The 20,902-nt window shown below is 32.6% G+C and overlaps 2 protein-coding genes across 6 annotated transcripts in view; one reads left to right on the forward strand and one right to left on the reverse strand.

The window, feature by feature from the left end:
- Window positions 1-20,902, forward strand: part of LOC143900015 (uncharacterized) — a 297,879-nt gene that overhangs the window by 126,854 nt on the left and 150,123 nt on the right. For both annotated transcript variants that reach the window (XM_077410902.1, XM_077410901.1), the window contains exon 4: window positions 14,629-14,688. In XM_077410902.1, coding sequence (XP_077267028.1) covers window positions 14,629-14,688 — 60 coding nt within the window. The remainder of the gene's footprint in view (window positions 1-14,628; window positions 14,689-20,902) is intronic.
- LOC143900023 (uncharacterized) lies at window positions 691-20,194 on the reverse strand. 4 transcript variants are annotated; one of them, XM_077410935.1, is made up of 5 exons: window positions 19,818-20,192; window positions 19,670-19,723; window positions 4,764-4,881; window positions 4,145-4,355; window positions 692-3,505 (listed from the first exon to the last, which is right to left on the reverse strand). In XM_077410935.1, the coding sequence occupies exons 4-5, from the start codon at window positions 4,325-4,327 to the stop codon at window positions 2,033-2,035; spliced, it is 1,656 nt and encodes a 551-aa protein (XP_077267061.1). In that variant the 5' UTR covers window positions 4,328-4,355; window positions 4,764-4,881; window positions 19,670-19,723; window positions 19,818-20,192; the 3' UTR covers window positions 692-2,032. The 4 variants fall into 4 exon arrangements, with proteins under 4 accessions (XP_077267062.1, XP_077267061.1, XP_077267060.1 ...); XM_077410936.1 differs by having other exon boundaries at window positions 691-3,505; window positions 4,756-4,881; window positions 19,670-20,194; XM_077410934.1 differs by having other exon boundaries at window positions 19,670-20,192.

Consider the following 20,902-nt stretch of genomic DNA (forward strand, 5'->3'; position numbering starts at 1 on the left):
GTTTTTATTATTATTTAGAAGTTATTACTAATCGCAAAGTTATTACGTATAAATTATTGCAAGCTTATGGTATAAATTACATTACGATGAGAAAACTTTATTAATGCGCTTCAAACACTTTGACGAGAGATCGTCAATATCAAGGACTTCTACACATATTGCGTAATGGTCGTAATCGTATTGGCAGCGAACTAGAAATGTTACCAGCTGGTTGAATACGGAGTTTCTGTTAATTATGGTAGAGGATGGCGAATTTTACGATTGACTTTTCTAATACGATATGTTCATGCATTTAAATAGCTTTGATTTTACATTTTACGCGATTATAGGTCCATCAATAATGTAATGATAATAAAAGTAATAACACTACTTGGAATCGCAGCATATAAAAATACCGTAATACGCATACAATTATTTAAATAAAATAAAATGTTTTATATTATAAGCTTAATTTTATTTTATAAAAAATCTACTTTTTGTTTTTAAAATTTGTCTTTGAAATGTATGTATTTTTATTAGCATTTAATATATGAGATTAAAATAATTTATTAAAACACCTTTCGACAAGATTAAACGCAAATGCAAAGCATATTGAAAGAAATAAAAGAAAGAAGTGCATTGACCGTATATTTGTATTTTTAAATATTTGCTGATGCTTTTTTGCACATAGACAAAAATACGTAATAATGCAGCAAGGAATGTTGAACATTTATACATATAAAATAAAGGCAAGTATTACTTATGTAGTATCTGTGTATATAAATATTCGACCGTACGGTTGTACACGATAAAAAAATCTAACGATGCAGTCTGTCGCGCGTTTTTAACATTGCGAGCGGATTTATTGTCATGTCCGAGGATTTCTTCCCCGAGGACGATTCCCCTTCTGGGGCTTATCCTAGTGGAATGTCGTTTTACTTTCTGCGTATTTCTCTCCTAGACGACTTTTATGTTGCCTCGTTGTAACGAAGTGTGTGACGAAAAAAGATGCATGCCACCACAGAAAGAAGAAACAAGAGTTATTACCAAACAACATGTCGATTTGCACGATTAACGTGAATACATAAACTATGATTACATGGTTATAATGATGCGAAGTTGTAAATTAGGTATCATGATATTACGATGCCGCAAAATGTCAACATGCTGCTTTAATAGACTGATTATATTAATTTATCGCTGTGCTAAGGAATTACGGACTCACCATCTCGCATCGAGAAATTCGATTAAATATGAAGTGTAATAATTTTATCTGTGATTAACTTTTTTTCTCTTTTTTATTGTTAGCAATATTACAATTTTTTTATTATTTCTTACGTTAGTAATAAAATATTAAAATTTTGTACCTCTAATGCTAAATCAAAAGAAGTTTATTCGCTATATCTGGTTTCGTATTTATCTTTGTGCTTCGAATTTATTGTGTGTGTACATAAAACATAATATTGTCATTTATAATAAATCAATTGCTTATCTTGTTTTCATAATAAAAATTACCGGTACGAACATTATACGATATCGGTATAGTAGTTCTTCGTTAAATTATATTTTACGATTTTTGCACATGTGCATTTTTTACTAATGTAACTAATAAAAGAACATTGACTAGCAATGTTTAGGCGTACAAGAAAAATACATATTAAGTAATGAATCAAGTAATGAATTGAATTTTATTATAGTGTTGAATATATGCTTGAATATATTGAAGCACATGAAAAAATTAATGTATTATTAGTATATGAAAAATTATATAAAAAAAACAATATATTTTTAGAAAAAAAATGATAATGCATTTAAAACATATATTTACACGTGTATAAGAAACATTACTACGAAGTAAAAATAATTAATATTTATCCTAACAAAAATATCTTAACACGAATGAATAAGTATTTACCTGAACTACTATATGTTTTTAGAATTTTTAATTATTATTATTTAACGGTTATTTTTTATAGTGCAGTTATCTAACTTATAGTCATTTTACTTCAACAACAATAAAATGAAGTAGATGCAAAGTAAAGAAGAATATTTTCTAGATACGGAATGAAGCGTATGGAATTCGTATACGACAGGACATCGATATATCCATGTCATCTTGCCAGACATACGACCGCAAAGCTTGTAAAAATTCTAAAAACAAGTCGTTATTAAGGTCAGTGTCTGTTGGATAGTTATTCCAGTTAGAATCTGGATATTTGGAATCATAAAGACCGTTTGGAACTTTTCCAAGCAAAGTCTCCACAAGTTTTTTATAGTGCTCATCAGTCATTAATTGTTGAACCAGAGTCGTTTGCAAATCCCGATGACTTTGATGAATTAGCGGTCGATCATCGGAAGATCCTTTGATCTCGTTCGGCCTTGACCCTGTTTTTGCAGTGAAGCGTTCGGTTCCGTGTCCTCGATGCATCGAGATATCTTCGAAGAATTCTTTCGGAGGTAAGGCGACGCTCATACCCCATCGACCAAACAAATGGCGCTTTCCATCTTCCTCGACCTGTTCCTCATTTTTCCGATGCTTCGAGCGTCGAGACATATCCTTCAGAAATTTTACAGGCGGCGATGAGACGCTCATGCCCCACCTACCAGAATGAAACGATATTTCGTGATTCTCTGTCACATCCTTTCCTTCCGGATTATGTTTGTCCTCCTTGCTCTTCCACATCAATGATCTCTCCTTCTTATTGTCCTCATTGTTTTCCTTGTTGTCATTCTGAGAAGGACTGGATTGTCTGGGATATTTCTTCACAGGAAGATTGAAATCGATCTTATGATATAAATTCTTGCTAGATTCAGAAAATTTTTTTAAATTTTTATCTATAAAATTTTTAGGGACATGTGGAATTTTTGATTGTTGTAAGACTAACTCTGCGGGATGTGAATTTACATTATCATTCTTCTTGGTTTTCTTTATCAACAAATTCGCCGTTTTCTTTTCAAACTCTTTATTGTCTTTGTTACTTTCTTTCTTGTTATTTCGAGAGAAATTAAACTGCTTTGAGTATTTTTTTATAGGAGATTCTTTGAAACTATTCATATAATTTAAGTTTTTGTCATTTTCTGAAGATTTCGTAAAACTTCTATGCGTGCTCGTACTACTTTTAAGGATATGTGAATCATTCAGTTGTTGTGAGATCGATTGTTCAGGATGCGAATTTATTATAGAACTGAGATGATCTTCTCCGAGTTCGCTTTTCTCGTAATCGGTAGTTGCATTCCGTTTGAAGAATGGATCTTCTTTTATGTCGGATATTTCATAGTCCTTGTGTCGTTGATGAGTTCCCGTGATAGGTGTTTTTTGAAGAAATTTTTCAGATGAATTTCTTATATCTGTACTCCATCCATTACTTTTGAATTTTTTATTAGATGCTCCATCGACATTTGTATCTGCGTATTGTTTTGACAAAGAAGAGTGCAATCGATTGCCAGAAGAGTCGTCTTTCACGTTTGTGGGGTTTTGATCTGCTGATAGATCTTGTACGAGTGGTTTTAAAGTGGCAGGATCAAGCTATTATATAATAAGAAATCATAGAAAAATGTACAAATTAACATATTTAAAATATTTCCGTATATTTTTTTTACGTTTCTTTTTTCAATCTTTTTATAAAAAGCTCTATAAAAAAATCAATAAAAAGCTGATTTTTTATGTTAAAAAGTCTTTAAGATAATGATGTTTAAGTTATGAAAAAGTGTATCTATTTTCACATTTTATGTAGACAAAATATCATATTAAATATCATTTTGAATATTGACTAACATTAATAATTTTATTTAAGTGATAAACGATTTTATTAAATTAACTTTAAAAAAACACATTCTAATAATTTGAATCTATAAATCTTCAGTTGGCAACACGCAATCATTTTGCGTTGAAATATCTATACTATTGCGATTTCAATTTAATTTTATGACTCATTTCCACATTTGCTTTCAACGATTCACTTTCTACCCTTGTTAGAAGTATATTATATTAAAAGTAACGTATTAAATAATATTATTTTATTCTGTAGCAACAAAAAATATTAATATAAAAAATAATTTAATGGTGATTTTCTTGGAAATTCCGTATTGAAGTATAACAACGAAAAAAAATGCTGTGGTTAATTTAATGTTTCTCCCAAAAAGAACAATTTCTATGTGTCCTCACCGTGATCGATTTGTCGTTGGTAAGTTTTCCTGCTTTCGTAGTTTCGACATTGTCGAGGGTAAGTTTCACGTTTCTTCTATACGCTGCCCATTTTTCTCTCTCCTGTCGGCTTATCTTCTGCATTTTCTTTACCCACGGATTCGCCATCCTTTGTTCCGAATCCTCGGGTTTTGTAAATTCCATCTCCAGGTTTCTCTTTGTCGATTCTTTCCTGTTGAAACAGTTGGCTTCGTATAACTTTATTTGCAATAATTTGTTTTACGAATTGTACTATCTAAAAAAAAGACTTATTTATTCATAATTTATAATTATTATTCTTCAGGTATATGTCAACTTTTGATATTCTTTATGTAGAATGAGTATGGAATTTTTTTAAGCTATTTATGTGATTTATTTTACACACAAACTGTGTCTAATTATAATATATATACATATATATGTATATATATATATATATATATATATTTTTTTTAAAGAGATTATTTATATAATACTCTAATATAAATTGGCGTTATTTTAATTTAAATGTAAGACGTTTGACACAACAGAAATTAAAACGGAAACTTTATGAACAATCTGTATTATCAACGAAGTGACTGACTGCGGTTTACCGAAATACCTCGGGCCATAGTACTTGTCAGGTGGTTTCCAGTTGTAATTTGGTAACCGCTGAATGTTGTTTCTGATGTGCCTCGAAATCGCGGGGTTCTTCTCGAACTGTCTTGAGTTGGTGTAATCTGCAAACAAGACTGACGTTGGATACTTGATTCTTAAAGACGAGACTTAATCATTACTTGGTACATTTTGAACATATAATGTGAAATAAACCAAAGTACTTGAAGTCGAGAATCCTTATCAAAGAGCCACTTAATGGCTCTTATTTTGCGTTATCAATTCTGATGACTTTCTTATTTATTAAACTTTTGGAGATGTGTATTATTTTATGCTAAAGCAACTAGTAACTGCGCAAGCGGTTATCAAAGTTTTAGTCAGCGATCGTCTTAACAAACAGATAAATATAATTTATTTACAACAGTAATTGTATTTTTTATATGTAATGTATATAATTATTTGCAACTTGTTTTTTTTATTTATCAATGTCTTTTTTTTGCCATCAGACTTATCATTTATTATTTCTTCTTTTTAACACTGCAAAGTTTACTTCATCCGTCTATTAATTATCAATCCGACTATTTATAAAATAATTGATCCGTCCCAATATTTATTAGTTGTTTAAAAATCTTGTTTATTAATTATGAGGGCAATATAAAAAGATTGTTTGCGTTGTAAAGCATGAAGGTGATAAATGTATGAAAAGAGATCAGTTTTGTATAATACGTATTAGCTCGTAAATGCACAATGAAACGAGTCGTTTTGCTGACATATATAGCTGAAGTTGCACGCTCTTGACCACAATCGAGTACAGTTTAACGATATTTATTTTTTATTGCCAGCGAGGTATAGACGGTAATTAACAAGATAAAGGCTGCATTCCGATATTCACTGTCAGTACTGCAAATCTATATTTTACGTCACGTATACAATAGATTTTCAGTACTGAAAGTTGCTGACAGTGAATTTCGGAATGCAGCCAAAAGCGTAGTAAAGCGTTATGGCAGCCGTAGTCGTTTTTCGCGTGGAGTCCATTTACCGATATTTACTGTTGATTCGTCAACTGCCAGACATCCGCGTATACGCTCATACGGATGCATGTGTTGTCACCATGGTCATTTTCTGTTGCTTCTTTTTTTTATTTGTACGTTTAGTTTTGCGGGGAAACTCTCTTTTTAGCAATCATTAAGCAAGTCACTTTAAAGTTACGAAAAAATTTATCTTCGGATAATTGACTTTAGCTAAATTTAATCTTACGAGGTCTATCAGAAAAGTAATGAGATTAAATCTGGTAGCGTACAATGTGGCAACATTGAAAAATTGTAATCAGGCAGAACGCAAAGTATTAGTTCTTACTTTAAAAGCAGTACCTACAAGTTTCGACTCGTTGTCATTATAACGTTTTACATAAGGGTGTATTAATAGACCTCATTGTTGTTATCGTGTTCATGATTGTTATAGAGCGATAAAATATTCAGTAAAGATATGCGATATAGTTTTGTGTTAAATTGTTATGAATTGTTGTTAATGAAAAAAAGCATTTGGTGATCATGTTTTGTGCTCAGGCGCATACGGCGCTTTCAGTTCGAGAATTTTTTACTAAAAAAGGGATTGTGTGCAATATGGTGCTACACAATCACCCTACTCACCAGACCTCTCCCTCTGTGTGACATTTTTATTTTCGAAAATCAAATGTTAAGAGGCACGATTTTGAAGCGTCAAAATCAATCAGAATCAATTAAAGGAGCGGTGACGGACATCAGCATAAACATTGCAGTCTCACGTCTTTAAATGATTAGGATGCCGGATGTTACGAACAGTGGAAATACCGTTATAGCAGCGGTGTGTAGATGCTGGTGAGTTATATTTTAAAGGGGATCATTATAATTTAATTAGTCACAAATGTATAATGAAAGGTTTTATCGATTTAATCTCGTTATCTGTCTGATAGATCTCGTATATTCGATAAAACCAAAAGACTGCGTTTAATACGATTTGTTCGTTATTGATATTATATTTTAAGAGGAAATGGAGAAAATATAATAAAATTCAGAAGATGTGATCAATAACCACCATCTTCCTTTAATTTTTAACATAAATTTAAACAGAAAGTGGTCATTATAACGCGTGAGATGTAATGTATGAATGTAACGTACATATTTCAGATATTAAAATAGATTAAGATATATTTATAACATATAATTTACAGATGAAATGTTATCAGATCAAAGAGAGAAGCGCTACAAAGATTCGTGACATACATGTAGTAAAATGTATTGTATTACATGCGATTTCGAGGTAAATTAAGAACAAAAAAGAAATTCTGATTTACATTAACTCGCCAATGGGCAGCACTTTTAGTAGAATTTAATTTATTTTGTGACGCACAGGATGCTCCGCTACTGACGATGGAATTAGATTTTGGGTGCGCCAGCTTTTGTGTTGGAGAAAAAGCAACTTTACCCTTTGACGCTGGAGTACGACACTGAAGTAAACTGTAATCTACGAAGTTAGCACCGTATTTTGAGCGGATCGATATAACGAGCTGAAAGTATCCGACAGCCTTTATCGCTGCACGGAGATTGCATTCGGCCACGACTTTATGCGAAACGCTCCGCGACTTTAGCCGACGCGTTACGATCGCGATACGATCTGCGCCGGAAATAGAAAATCGATGCTAACCATTTCGAACGGATTCAAGTTTATTTGCCAGATTGACGTCAGAGCTTAACCTAATTGTTCGAAAAGATTTTCGATGAAAACCACTGAATATCATTAATAAATGAGCCTTCTTTATCTCGTGCCAGATAGAATAATGGTTATGAGATTCTTATTCATATCTCATATTCTAACGCGCACTAGTGTAATTATTTAATTATTTAATTCTGACTCTTATTTGTCTTTCTTACGATGATCACATATATTCCGATTTCTTTCAGTTACGAGCAATTAATCAATTTGGTGTCAACTCTTATTCCCTAAGGAAAATTAGACACATTTTTTTTACCACGTTACTGACTAAGATTTATTATTAAATATTTCCTATACCTATATAACTATAATTCTCATATCAAAATTTTATTACGTTCGTTGGAGTTTAGATGAAAATAAGACTTTATTGTTTGTGTGATAAAATTTTATAATTTTAATTATAGAATTTGGTTTTAACATGAATTTTTTTTATTAAGCGGTCTGATAGATCATGGCATACTTTCTTTGTAAACTTTTTTAATTTTTGCAATATCTTCAAAATTGAAGAAAATATAGTACACGAAAGTGTGCTGTGCCGTCATACTTTATATGTATAAGAAATGACGTCATACCTTTTGAAGAGAGTTGTCGTCATCAAAGAAACTTTAGCAAGCATATAACTTTCTAAAATTTAGTTTTTTTTTTTTTAAATTCAAAAAATACTAAAAATCGGCTTAGATTCTCTATACATTAATTATGGATACCGCTTAATAAAAAAAATGTTAAAACCGAATTATAGAATTCTAGAACTTTATTTTAGTTACCGAGGTTAAATTTTGGAACGCAGCCTAGGCGATACTGTTTAGTGATCGATATATTAGTAACACGGATATATACTAAAAAAAATTAAAGTAATGTATTCACGTAACAGAATTTTTAATGATCTAATCTTTTAATCTGTAGTAATGCTACAAAAGTTATAATAGAGAAAATTAATATAAGCATTTGGAGAGAGCGCGCAAAAACTTTGAAGATATATTTAACTCACGGCACATTTGCCGCGGTATTCGAGAGAATGGAATAACCAATACACTTTCTGATAATTATTTGTGTCTGCAATGTGAACAATCTGATTGAGGTGCCACTGTGAAAATGGTGATTTTTCAATGGATTTAGACTCGATGAGATATAAGAGTTAAATCAAATTATCGCAAGTCGGATAATCAGCGTAACCTCGATAGCGTGCCGATCGATATTCTTAGTCATATCAAATACGATTCATCTCGATAACAGTGACGTAAGAAGACAATGAAAAGAAATCATATAGAAATCTCACCGCAAAAACGAGAGAAACGCCAGTCTCCTTCCGATCTTTTTCTTTTAGAAATTTCGCGATCATTGCTCGATCCGCTGAAGCGGATAGAGATAAGGATTCCATGTTACGGCAGTTATATAGGACTCAGATTGATTTTTGTTTTTTATTAATTTAGCTTGTCGTATCTTACGTCATAATCAATACGATCACAACAGTGGATCGTATTACGGCACTTCTCCATAAGTTTTTTCCATATTTACATTTGCACATTTACAATGCATTAACTTTGTCCAAAATCACACGGTCATGTTATTTAAGTTCAGTAAGATTTATAAGTTTTTCGAAAAATTGCGAAATTTTACAAATTTAGTAAACATTTTAAAAGTTACTTTTATATAATTACGAAATTTATTTTTATTTCTTCAAAAAAACTTAAACGTCTTCAAACGTCAAATAAAATATCATACTTTTACTGTTAATGTTAGTACTTGTCGACCGTGTATCTCTGTCGCTTTTTTTTGCAAATTGAGATAATAAGCAGCTTTTTTGCAGGATGTTAAATTATAAAACTGTCGTGTAAAATAAAGAGTCGGTTGCTTACTATATGAATCCGAGGTATGAATGAACGGTGACAGAAAGCAGAAGACAAATGCCACAGGCACGAACAGGTGGTTACTATGGCTGATGGCCATTTTGTCCGGCAGCATATGATATACACACCATGTATCTACATATACTGACCGATTGAAATAGTGGGGACAGATTTATTATCCGTGAACGAACCCCGTTGTAGCAATTCTCTCCACCTATAATCATCCTAGAACTTATCGAAGAAGAATCGGTATGTGCCGATTAGTCGCGATATCTTTTCAATGGAATATTGTGAGACCACGAAGAATTGAATCACAAACATTAGTGTAATAACTTTCCAATCAGTAAAAATGATCGTAGACGAACATTCTTGAGCATATACGTTATTTCTTTGTACAAAACATTCGAAATAGACAAGATAAGTAAAAGGAGTTTTCGAAACTTGATCACATATTCGTAATTCTATTTATTGATTTGACTCCATTATAGCTGCTTTTTTTTATTAAGAATATGATTATATGTGTGCGTTGTATATTAAATAATTGTTGTGTGACCGACGAATGGCTTTGTGCGATCTTAGAAAGGAGATAATATCTATTTTCGTTTACTAGAGTGGGTCACGTATGTTATCGATCGCAGTATTCGTATCAATGCAAAACCAATACGATCTCGCAAATGGCACGGAAAATCGAGAGTGCCGTGTCCGATTTCGACACGCGCATCGCTTGGTCGCATTTTGTTCGTCTTAATAAACTATGCATTCGATTAAAGCAGTACATATGTGTTCGCGGCCAATTAATTTTTATTTTTGTTCGCTTGTTTAAGCGAAACACTTCGTGAATCTATATTACCTATTTTTGTAAACATCATTGAGACATCCATATCGGTCTTTTTTTTTTTAATTCATACAGTTCCCTGTGATATTTGAAACATAACAATAAAATATGATATGATATGACGGCGGATACTAACCGATTGAGACAGACAATGCAATATCATGTATATCAATTTCTTGAACGTAACTTTTATTTATCAAGACAGTTATATTTGTGTTGTAACAGTATCGTAACATTATTATTCATCAATTAATAAAAGTTAATATTTTTACTATAGTATAAAGAAGAAAATTAATTAATTTTATTCTTTTTTTGTACACAAATTGAAATAATCTTTGAAATGATTATATGGGCCGACGAATTTCGACTTTTTTTAAATCTCAGATTTTAATAAATCGTTTCCGAAGGATTTTAGCGTGCTGAAACCGAATCTGTTGCCCGAATTGCTCTATCACGTCAGATGATCTGTAGCTAATTGTAACTTAAAATACTCGTACCATCTCTAAATCTAATTTTGAATTTTTTTTGTAATTAATATTCCTCATCTTTTTTCTAATGTTGACCTGGTTTGTTTTAAATTATGTCACCATACATAATTTAAGGATATCTTTATTGTTTTTTCTTATGATTGAAACATTTACGGTTGGTACGATTATTTTTTTTCAAAATATCTTTTTCTTTTACTTATATAAATGCAGAAAATCTGTCAAACTTTTGATTATCTTCTTACAATTTGATCGTTTCTTTTAAAATAATTTGAAGAAATCTCTTCAGATTTTTCAGAAGGACTTTATGATTTCTTTGAAATCACATTTGGTATCGAATGAAATTTTTTTCTCTTTGATTTTTTTAGAAATTTTAATGATCGTATATTTCATTTTGTGTAGTAATCATTTTTTTCAACCTTTCTCTTTCTCTCGATGTCTCAACTCAATTCTTTTTTTTGTTTTTAGTCATAAAAGCGGCTTTGTGTTGTTTTTGGAATTAACATTTTTAATTTTAAGGTCTGTATGATTTCAATTATTTATATTATAAGTTGTATCGACATTATATTCTTTTTCCGTTTGACATGCCAATCTAATGAATCTTCATATGATTCTCTGAAGTTTAAGCTATTTTTTTCTGGATTCTTTTCTTCGTTGGACGATGTCTTTTGACTTTCAAGAGAATACCCTTGGTATCTCTCCGTGGCAAGCCGATGTGAACTCATGCCTGTCACGACTCCGTTTCTTGTCTTTTGCTATCTAGCTTTTCGATTTCGACCTCATGTGCCTCGATATCGATAACAATTTCCTTGAGTGAGTTTTTATAGACTCGACAATCCCATAGCGATCTATTTCTGAACTTGATTATCTCGACTTTTGCGACCGTCCGCGTCTTCTGAATTTCGATGATCAGTGCACGAACCTGTTTTAAAGAAATTCTTTTATTGAGATTTAATTTGCGACAAATTTAATTTGCGTTAACTCTTGCTTGTCGATTTGGTAACCAAAATATAGATTGCTATTTGTATGTATGTGAACTGTTAATAAAATAATGTTAAAGTAAACTTTTAAAGGTAAAAAAAATCTTCAATTCTACGCAGTCTACCTATCTAATTCTACCTATCCAATTCTAAATTATATTTTATTATAACTATGTAATCCCATGTAAATTATTACGCAAGTATAAAGCAAAAGAAATAAAAAAATAATTTTCTCTGAAGTTTTTTTTAAAATAAATTTAGTTCCTAGAATAAGCTGTCACAGTTTTTGTTTGATTATTTACTACACGGTCGAAGGGAAAATTCCTTGCGCGTGAGGATAGCCAAGTAATTTTGCTGCCTCGATTTTTTAGTGAGATATTGGAAGTTTCTGCTGCTGCTGTCGGTGACACTCGATTTTGCGGAGGCAAACTTTCTATCTCCGCGATGCAGAAGACCCTGCAAATTTAAATTGGATTTCATTGTAATGACACTCATTGAACCTAAATAAATTAAAAACACGTAGAGGATAGAGACTTTTAGTAATACAATTAAACGAAGGATTAACGTATAATGAATCAGTATACTGTCACGCGTAGATAAACTTCTGTTCATATTTTATGGAACGATCCAGAAATTGTATATAAATCTACAAGATTTTACCAAATGTGTTTCACGCGCAGAATTATTACTTTACTTAAGTTTTTTGTATTATTCTCTTAGTGTTCAATATTTGTGATACATTGAGCAAAATAAAAAATAAGACTTTAGAATTAATAAAATAAAATAAGCAACTACAATGTGTATTAGTTATAAAGGTTAATTTATACCTAAAATTAGGTATAAAAGAATCTTATTAACCTTTATGAAATAATTATTACGATGCGCATCACGCACATTGATGCTGAAATTAGATTAAATTTTTAAATTTTTTGTGAAATACATTATATTTTATCCTTGGATGAATGCCAAAACATAAAGTGATCAAAACAAATAGTATGATGTGCCACCTGAAATTATAAGATCAGTGACAGTCGCGATAAGTATAGGAGAAGACAAATGACCGTCATGATAATTAATATAAATCCGTACCCGTGTGTTAGTTCCATGTATATGTAATTCGCTTACTTATGGTACCATTTGAAATAGCAATTATATTTTGTCCCTATATAGGTGATATATATGTATATTAACGGAATTGAATCCATAAAACGAGTGCATGAACAATTATCATTGTCTAGTAATAAAGAACTTTATTTAATATTACGGACACAAATATTAACACATAAAGTGATGATAAAGATAGTACACAATATTCTTCTTTTATTATTATATAATCCATAAATATATGGGTACACATGAGTTTACAAATACATGAAGAAACTTAGAGCGTCACTTCGTATGAGCGATTTAATTTTGTTGCAACGCGGACGATGCATTAAAACTCGAGGAGAACGGCCACCCGTATCGCCGGCTGGGTGTAAAAACTGCGGCTTTATTTATCAAAGCTGTCGTCACGTTGACAGTTTTCATTAAGCCTCATAAAATATTGACTCGTGGTTTGGCTGATCTGAAATTAAGCGAGTGGATCGAGTAACAGTCAACGGTTTGTTGCCAATACAGTTTGACGTAAAATTTGTAAACGATAATCGTGCGTAATAAAATATGTGGCGCGTTAAATGCGTAAATTGTCTAATGGGATCGGATGTTATAATTTACCAAAATTAACGTTGCGAGATGATTCGACCGCGAGCGACCAAATAATCGTGACATGTGTGATATAATTTTCAGGAAATTAATGTTGTCATGATTGTTTCAATATATTACAAAATCATAATATTGTTTTGTTGCTATATATTATTAAATATTAAAAAATAACTATTCCCTGGGTATTTTTTTTGAAAAGTAAGAAATTAAATTATTATTAATATACATATAGTTTGCTATCACAAAAAACTCTTCGACATTTCCTAAAATATCATTTATGCGCACAGATGTTAATAGATTATTTTAAAGAATACTATGTATACTGTTTTGTTTAATTGTTCACATTGTAAAAGTATTCATTGAATTTAAATTATGTCGTATTGCGTTATCGTATTTATTCTGCTTAGAGGCTACAATATATCATGCATCAGGGTTAATAATGGCTAGTGTACACTGTTGAATGAGACATTATCCCTGAATTTACGAGTATCGTGATTTTACGGCGATATTTTGCAGTTTTATATGACAGCATCAGATCCTGGCAATTTCGTGTGAAATGCAATGTTCACCGACAATTTCGGACAATTATTTGTTAGCTATGTTTATCCAACTAATTACAAGATGCTTGCAATTTATTACGATTATATATAAAAAATTGAATAGAGCAAAAATTATGAATTTATAATCCCTAAAAAAAGTTGTGCGAGCGATGAAAGATAAATTTGCAATAGCTGCATAACGCGATTGATTGACTATCGCATTAATTATCGACTGGCGTTTGTAATAATGCGTGCGCGAATTCTATTAGGAATAAAAATTTGCACGAAACTGACATTATTTAGATGTTGTTTGTAATTATCAAAACAGAAGTACTACGAATAAATTGTCACAAACAACTTAGTTTAGGTCAACCATTTTTTATAATTTAATATTAATTTTTTCAATTTAATTTTAATTATATTGTCAGTTAAAATGTGATTAGGACTATAGTTAGTTCGACTTTGTGATGGACGTATATTTGTTAAACATGAGCTTTTTTTCAGTTGCCATATATATTATTACTTTATACAATTATATTGTGAATATATCTATATAACAATTGTTCTTTTTCCGACATTAATTTTTTACTTTCTAAAATACAATATCATCAGTGACCACATGAATACTCTAATTATTATAAACATCTATATTGTTTTTATATTTTATAAATATTTAATTACAAAGTTAAAATATTAAGATGACTAATGAATACTACGAATTTCTTTTTCAGCCAACCATTTTCGGGACAGTAGCCTCGGACTTAAACCCCAAGGATGGGAACAGCCGAAAGGTGAGTGTTATTTTTAAATTTTTTTTTATTATCTTATCAGCTGCGTAATAACTAATTATTTCAAGAGGAAACGATTCAAAGAACAATAACGAGAAGTCGTTTCTATGTCAGACAACGTCTGGTCCCGAGAGGGATTTTCATCTTTTCACGCTACATCACCCTAGGGATTTTTCTGAAAGCCGTAATGAGTAAAAATTGCTGCTAAGTCTCTGACTCCGCTTTGCTAATCGTTCCGAAATAGAGCGGCTGGGCTGCTCTAATTAAAAGTAACAGCGCTACCAAGTGGTCCACCTTATTCGGTGGTTCTTCTTTTTTTCTCATGAGATCCTAACATATTAAACCTCTCGTGAACTTTCCCTTTTTCGACCGCTTACGCGGCATCTCTCGTGATTATGGAATTATATATGTATAATAAGCGTATGTAATTATGCTTCTATTATAATATCTAACAATAAAGTTAAACAGTTTAAACGTGGTATTTACAATTTTTAGCATAATAATAATAACAATAATAGTGGTCGAAAATTATTACTTTTATCTATGAATTTATTGACAAATTCTAAATTGATATTTTAATACGACAAAATTTGATTGCTCGTCACCGTTCGTAGGGATCGTTTATTTTGAAGTTACGGAATATTTCAAGAAAGAATAAAAATTTTGAAGAAGAGATTATACTATATATCTTTTACTGCATTTCTGTAGTATTAGTTATTTATATATTAAACGTTCCATATGTCGGATATATTATACATATATTACGTGTAACAAATGTTTATATAGAGATGATAATAATTTCAAAATAAATAATAACTTGCATATGTATTATTATCAGCTGCATGATAATTAAATCCACTTTGGCACATAATACTACTATTATCTAATACAACAAGGTACTAATTCTAGAATATACTATAATATATACTGATTATATTATGTTATTAATTAGGTTGATTAGTTCTGGTTTACCAGCTATTAACTCTGTTTTATTAGATATAGTAATTGAAAAATATAGAATAATTTTTGAATGTTTGTTAAAATTGGCTAAATTTTTAAACATATTCGGAATAAGATTTTTGTTGTTAATATATCATATAACTTTATCATGAAAATCTTTTTAAAGCATACATGCTGTAAAATTTTTTTAAAGCAAAAAGATACGCGTAGCGGTTTGTAGTAGCAATTTACAATTACAAATTACAATCTTTAGAAACGAGAAAAATAAAAATACTACTTATATTGTTAGATTATATCGGAGAATTGATTAAGGCGGGTTTCTGCTATTCACACGTTGAAAATTATTATCCACTGCTTTATTGTGAAGTACATATTAATCGCACCATTAAACATCCCAGTCCGACATGGCATATTTCTTTGAAATAAGCCATGAACGGAAATCATCCGAGATATTCGATTACAATATTAAAGGCGATAGACATATTCGGGAAGTTCGGAGGCGGCGTGGCGTACGATGCAAAATCGCTAATTCGCAAAAATGGTGGCGCGCAGATTCCTTTATTGTGCGCATCTTGCTACGGGTACAGTGAACTGTTTTGGATTTACATGTTCACGTACTGTGAATACATCCGCGACACAGCAATATACCATTTTGGTGCGATGTGTTCGACGTGATGGAAGAGCAAGCACGTCAGCGGTCAGGCGAGCGCGCGCGGCACAACACGATTAATACGAAACTGCCAACTAATTTTGGATTTAGTTAAGGTAACTGGATCGTGTCATGTGGTGCGAAAAAATTTCCGGAGAAAAAGAAACGTGCGAATTACGCTTGACACATTTGAAAAAGTAATATTGCTTTATTTTTGCTCGCTATATTTAATTGTGCGTCGCTCGCGCTATCGCGCGTGAACTCAATTTATTAGCGTACATGCTGGAATACTTTGGACTGCATTGCGCGTCACGGACGGGTAATTAATCGCAGCCTCTGTTAATGTACCTGTATTAATGTGTATGCCAATTAGATTTGGTGGTATTAGTAAAGTGGTTCGATATACACATACTCATACGTGTATATCGTAGAACGAGGTATAAATCCGTCGTATAAGTCATATGGAGTCCGTGTAATTTTCAGTATATTTGCGAACAACTTGAGCGGTATTTGATCGATATTTTACTGTCGTATATGAATGTAGAAAATTATGCAGTCCATTTAGATATTATGCTAAAGTAAAAAAAAATCAGAGTACTCTTTAAATTGGATATAAATCTCTGCACAATAAGAATGAAGAAAATATTCAAGCCAGATTTGAAATAAAATTCTCCCTCTCTCTCTTTCTTTCTCAGTCACTTAAACTTTCACTCGATTAATTATTTAATTTAATAGTAGATATAGGGCGTGCTATTGTTGGAGTATTTCAAGCCGCTAGCACTTTGTTCTCATGTGATTGCAATTTTCCCTTTTGTAACCCATATGCAGCGAATTTTCGTCGTCGACGATTCATCGCCGCTCAAAGCGCTTTTCTCCCGCGGTTGCACGAGGGTCTCCCATGTCGCAAAGGTCGCGTCAGTCGCGAGGGATTCTTTTATCCTTGAAGGTATAGACACGAACGAGATTGTCGCGTGACGGTAGATGAAAATAAGAGCGAGAAGAGCGTCGAGAGAAGAATGACGAGAGAGAGAGAGAGAGAGAGAGAGAGAGAGAGAGAGAGAGAGAGAGAGAGAGAGAGATGAAAAGAAGAATGAAACGCGCGCCGAGTGAAGCAAGGAATTCAATGAAAGATTTCTGTCATGTTTACCGGCGGTAAATATTGCTGATGGCAGGAAAGAAGTACTAGCGACTTGTTTGGTCATGAATATAAATGTCTCTCTTACTTCGATATCAGATTCATGTATGATAGAGAAGCAGAAAACATGTATGAAATTTTGTAACTGTAGTGATGTGAGAATGATTAGTTTCGCATTTTCTGGTGAAATATTAATTCTTTTTGAAACTCTTGATTGCAAACATCGCTAATAGTAAATATCTTTAGTAAATACGTAGTAAATTATGTATATTACGTATTTGCAGCTAAAAAAATATAAAAATTATTTTTTATAATATATTGAATAATATTTATATACTTATAACAATTATCTGGAATGAACTGAGAGATGAGAAAAAGAACGGCAATTCGCGAAAATTAAATGAAAATATTAGTGAAAATATCGTGACGTTTAAGAATCTGACATTAGTTAGAAATATTGCCATCTTTTTTTTACTATAATACTTGATGCTACATATTTCCATATCGTATTTGTTTTTCGTGAATTTTAACATTAATTTAACGAATTCGTCAAATTCTTTGACGAGAATAAACTCCCACAAAGTCAATTAGTCTTGTTTGACTGTAGGTAGTTATTATAGCAGTACTTTCAGCAGCACTTTGATATCCATGTAATTACGCAGTATGAGCTTATATAGACGGAGCAATTTAGAACTTCAGAGCGTTAGAAAGTCTTTTTAGTAAGTGCTATAAAGCATAGATGGATTAAAGCAAGTATCATTATCTTTGTTAATTTAGTTAATTTACTACATTACATATTAAATTTGCGAAACAAATTGTTGCTTTACAATTACTTCTTGTATATTTGATGATAATTATGTTTAAAAATAAGAAATTTATTAGATTTATAAATCCATAAATCAATAACATACATATAATGTATTAAAAAATCACTGTCCATGGCACATATAATTTATTTTATTAATTTATGATGCGCAAAAATGTCATGTCAATTACAATAATATGTTTCGCAATAGTACGTTTTTTGTATTTTTAAATGGTTAAATGATTGAGAATAATTCTATTTTCAAAATTTGCATTATTTTAATGCTCGACAATCATAAATTAGGGGAAAGTGCAGAATCAGACAATGCTGGAAAAGTGCAAGGCATTCAACGAAGATTCCGATCGTGTAGATGGATCATAAAAGACGCTATTGTTTGCCGGGAGTCCTCGCCATTCTAGCCATCGCGCAACTGGCCGAATTATCTTTATCTCTTCCGTCTAATAACGACTCGGTACGCTCCGGAATTAGAATGGGAAACGTTGGGAATGATAAAGCGAGCCTTTAACGCCATTAACGAAAAATGCCCGGTGGCGTTGCGGTGGGTTACATCGCCGAATAACATACGCGAACGACAACAATAGTACGACCCCATAACGTTAAGAACCTTTATGATCTAGAGCGTAGAAATCGGATAAGCTGACACAAAGTAACGAGTTTCCTAAAGTTGCCCCTATAAATGGGATGTCCGCTCACCACCCGACTTACAGAGGATAAAAAGTTAAAGTAACGAAAATGTTGCGAAAGTAACATTGTACTAGAAATGTAATCGTTAATAATGTGATGGCTACAGTTAACAAACACTAATAATTAGCAATAATATTCGATAAAATTAATCTACATGTATATAAAATAGCATAGAAATGTCAGAAAAAACAGAGTAGAAACCAGAAACCTTTCTTCATGCATATATATATGTATAATACGTTCCCTGCTTTTATCGCGTAATAAACAGATGAATGAAAGATCGATGCGTCGATATGTTTTCGGTGTGTTATCGCGCGCGGACAATGGCCAGATTGGGTGAAAAAAATATGCAGCCTGCTGGAATAGTCGTGTGCCTGTAAATTTTCGCGCTAGCGTTATAAATTCGCGGAATGTCGAAAGCGGCGCAGTCTCGTTGGCTTTTGTGTGCCTCGTCGATTTTTATTTAATTTTAACTACCGTGAAAGGAATAATGCATACGGGTTTTTTTTTGCACGATTAAATTACTTCTCAGAAATTTGTCATCACATTCTGATTTTAACATGTATTTTCTATGAGAAAATATCTCTCTTTAATTTAATCGGAATTGTACATTTTTTAGAATAAGTGATGAACGCATTTCGTACGTTCAAAGATAGTTGAAGAAAATCGTTCGTGCCTTAATTATCTTCGAGCATGTTTGAATACGTTACTCAACGAGATGTCGAATTACCTTGAATTGTCTTTTAACGACAGTAACGTAAAGTCACGATCGATCGCAGTTGACCTAGAATCAGCGTGTTGGCAAACAATGCGAATGGCCGCGATTAGTTTTTGACTGGCTATATCGGACGGTACAATCGATATTTCACTTAACGCACTCGTGTCATCGGACCAGCGCCAAAACCACCAAATTCTAGTTTTGGATTTGTTTCACGCTCGCGCGAACGAGGAACGCAAACATATATGCCGGATAATTCAGTCTCTCCACGTCGTTGCGTGCGCGATGCGACTGCAAGCGTAGGATCATGGCGGCTCGATGGCGATGGCGATGGCGAGGGCGATGGCGATGGTTACACGCCGACCGGTTCGGCTACGAGAAACGAGATTGTGCGGGCACGGAGAGCGGAGCGTCAATCACTGCATTTGATATCATCATTGCCGGCGGCGGCGACCTAGGCGCTAGCCGGCTCATAGATTACAATGCGCCGCACATTGTATCGCCGATATAGAGAACCGGAGAGAGGTCCATGGTCCATGGCGCTGTGCGGTGCGTGTATAGCGCGTGGGATGTGGGGCGACGACTGGCCGGAATTGGATGAGAAAGGGGCGAAGAGGGATGTCTGTTCTCTGTGTGCATATTGTGCACGACACTAATAACGTGCGCCTCGCAGTGTTGCGTGGCGTATACAATATATGTATACATGGCTGACAGGAAAGTTTTAGTTATTATCTGAAGGTAGCCCGATGCTCCATCTCGCCGTGACTCGAGCATGTTTCTCGTTTGTCAGGGTATTGATCGACAAATTGTGTCGTACATCCAAGAATGACGATAGCGAAATAAAAAAAAAAAAAAAAGATAGAAGAAAGAGATCGATGAGTCTGTACTTCCGAGGGAACGTAACCATATCACACATGCTATCACGACCCTTTCATGCGTGGTGAACGCATGATGATCATTTAACGGACGATTACCTACAGCCTCGTCATTGCGATACTCATTTGCAAGAGTGCTCTTGATAAATCCTACCATGAGCTCAAGTCTGATTATATTCCTCCCAATTCCCATTACTGCGTGATCTCATTTAATCGTTATAGCAATAATAGCGTATCTCACCAGAATTTCGCAGAAATTACAGAAAGTTCAAAGAATTTTTGTAATTTTATTTATAACTCTACATTTTTCAAATACGTACACAATGTCAAAATAATTTATTCAAAATACTACTCATTTTATATTTTGAAA

The sequence above is a fragment of the Temnothorax americanus genome, unplaced genomic scaffold (assembly GCF_048541705.1).
Source record: "Temnothorax americanus isolate GAGA-0224 unplaced genomic scaffold, ASM4854170v1 Scaffold3, whole genome shotgun sequence".
Taxonomy (NCBI): Eukaryota; Metazoa; Arthropoda; class Insecta; order Hymenoptera; family Formicidae; genus Temnothorax; species Temnothorax americanus.

Bases quoted from the DNA above. Each gene is read 5' to 3' on its own strand.
- LOC143900023 (XM_077410933.1), bottom strand. From the start codon at position 9,469: ATGCTGCCGGACAAAATGGCCATCAGCCATAGTAACCACCTGTTCGTG. The intron at 4,882-9,363 runs GTAAGCAACCGA...TCTTGTTTGCAG, and splicing joins TCATACCTCGGATTCATATA to ATTACACCAACTCAAGACAG. The intron at 3,506-4,144 runs GTGAGGACACAT...ATTATATAATAG, and splicing joins CCAACGACAAATCGATCACG to CTTGATCCTGCCACTTTAAA.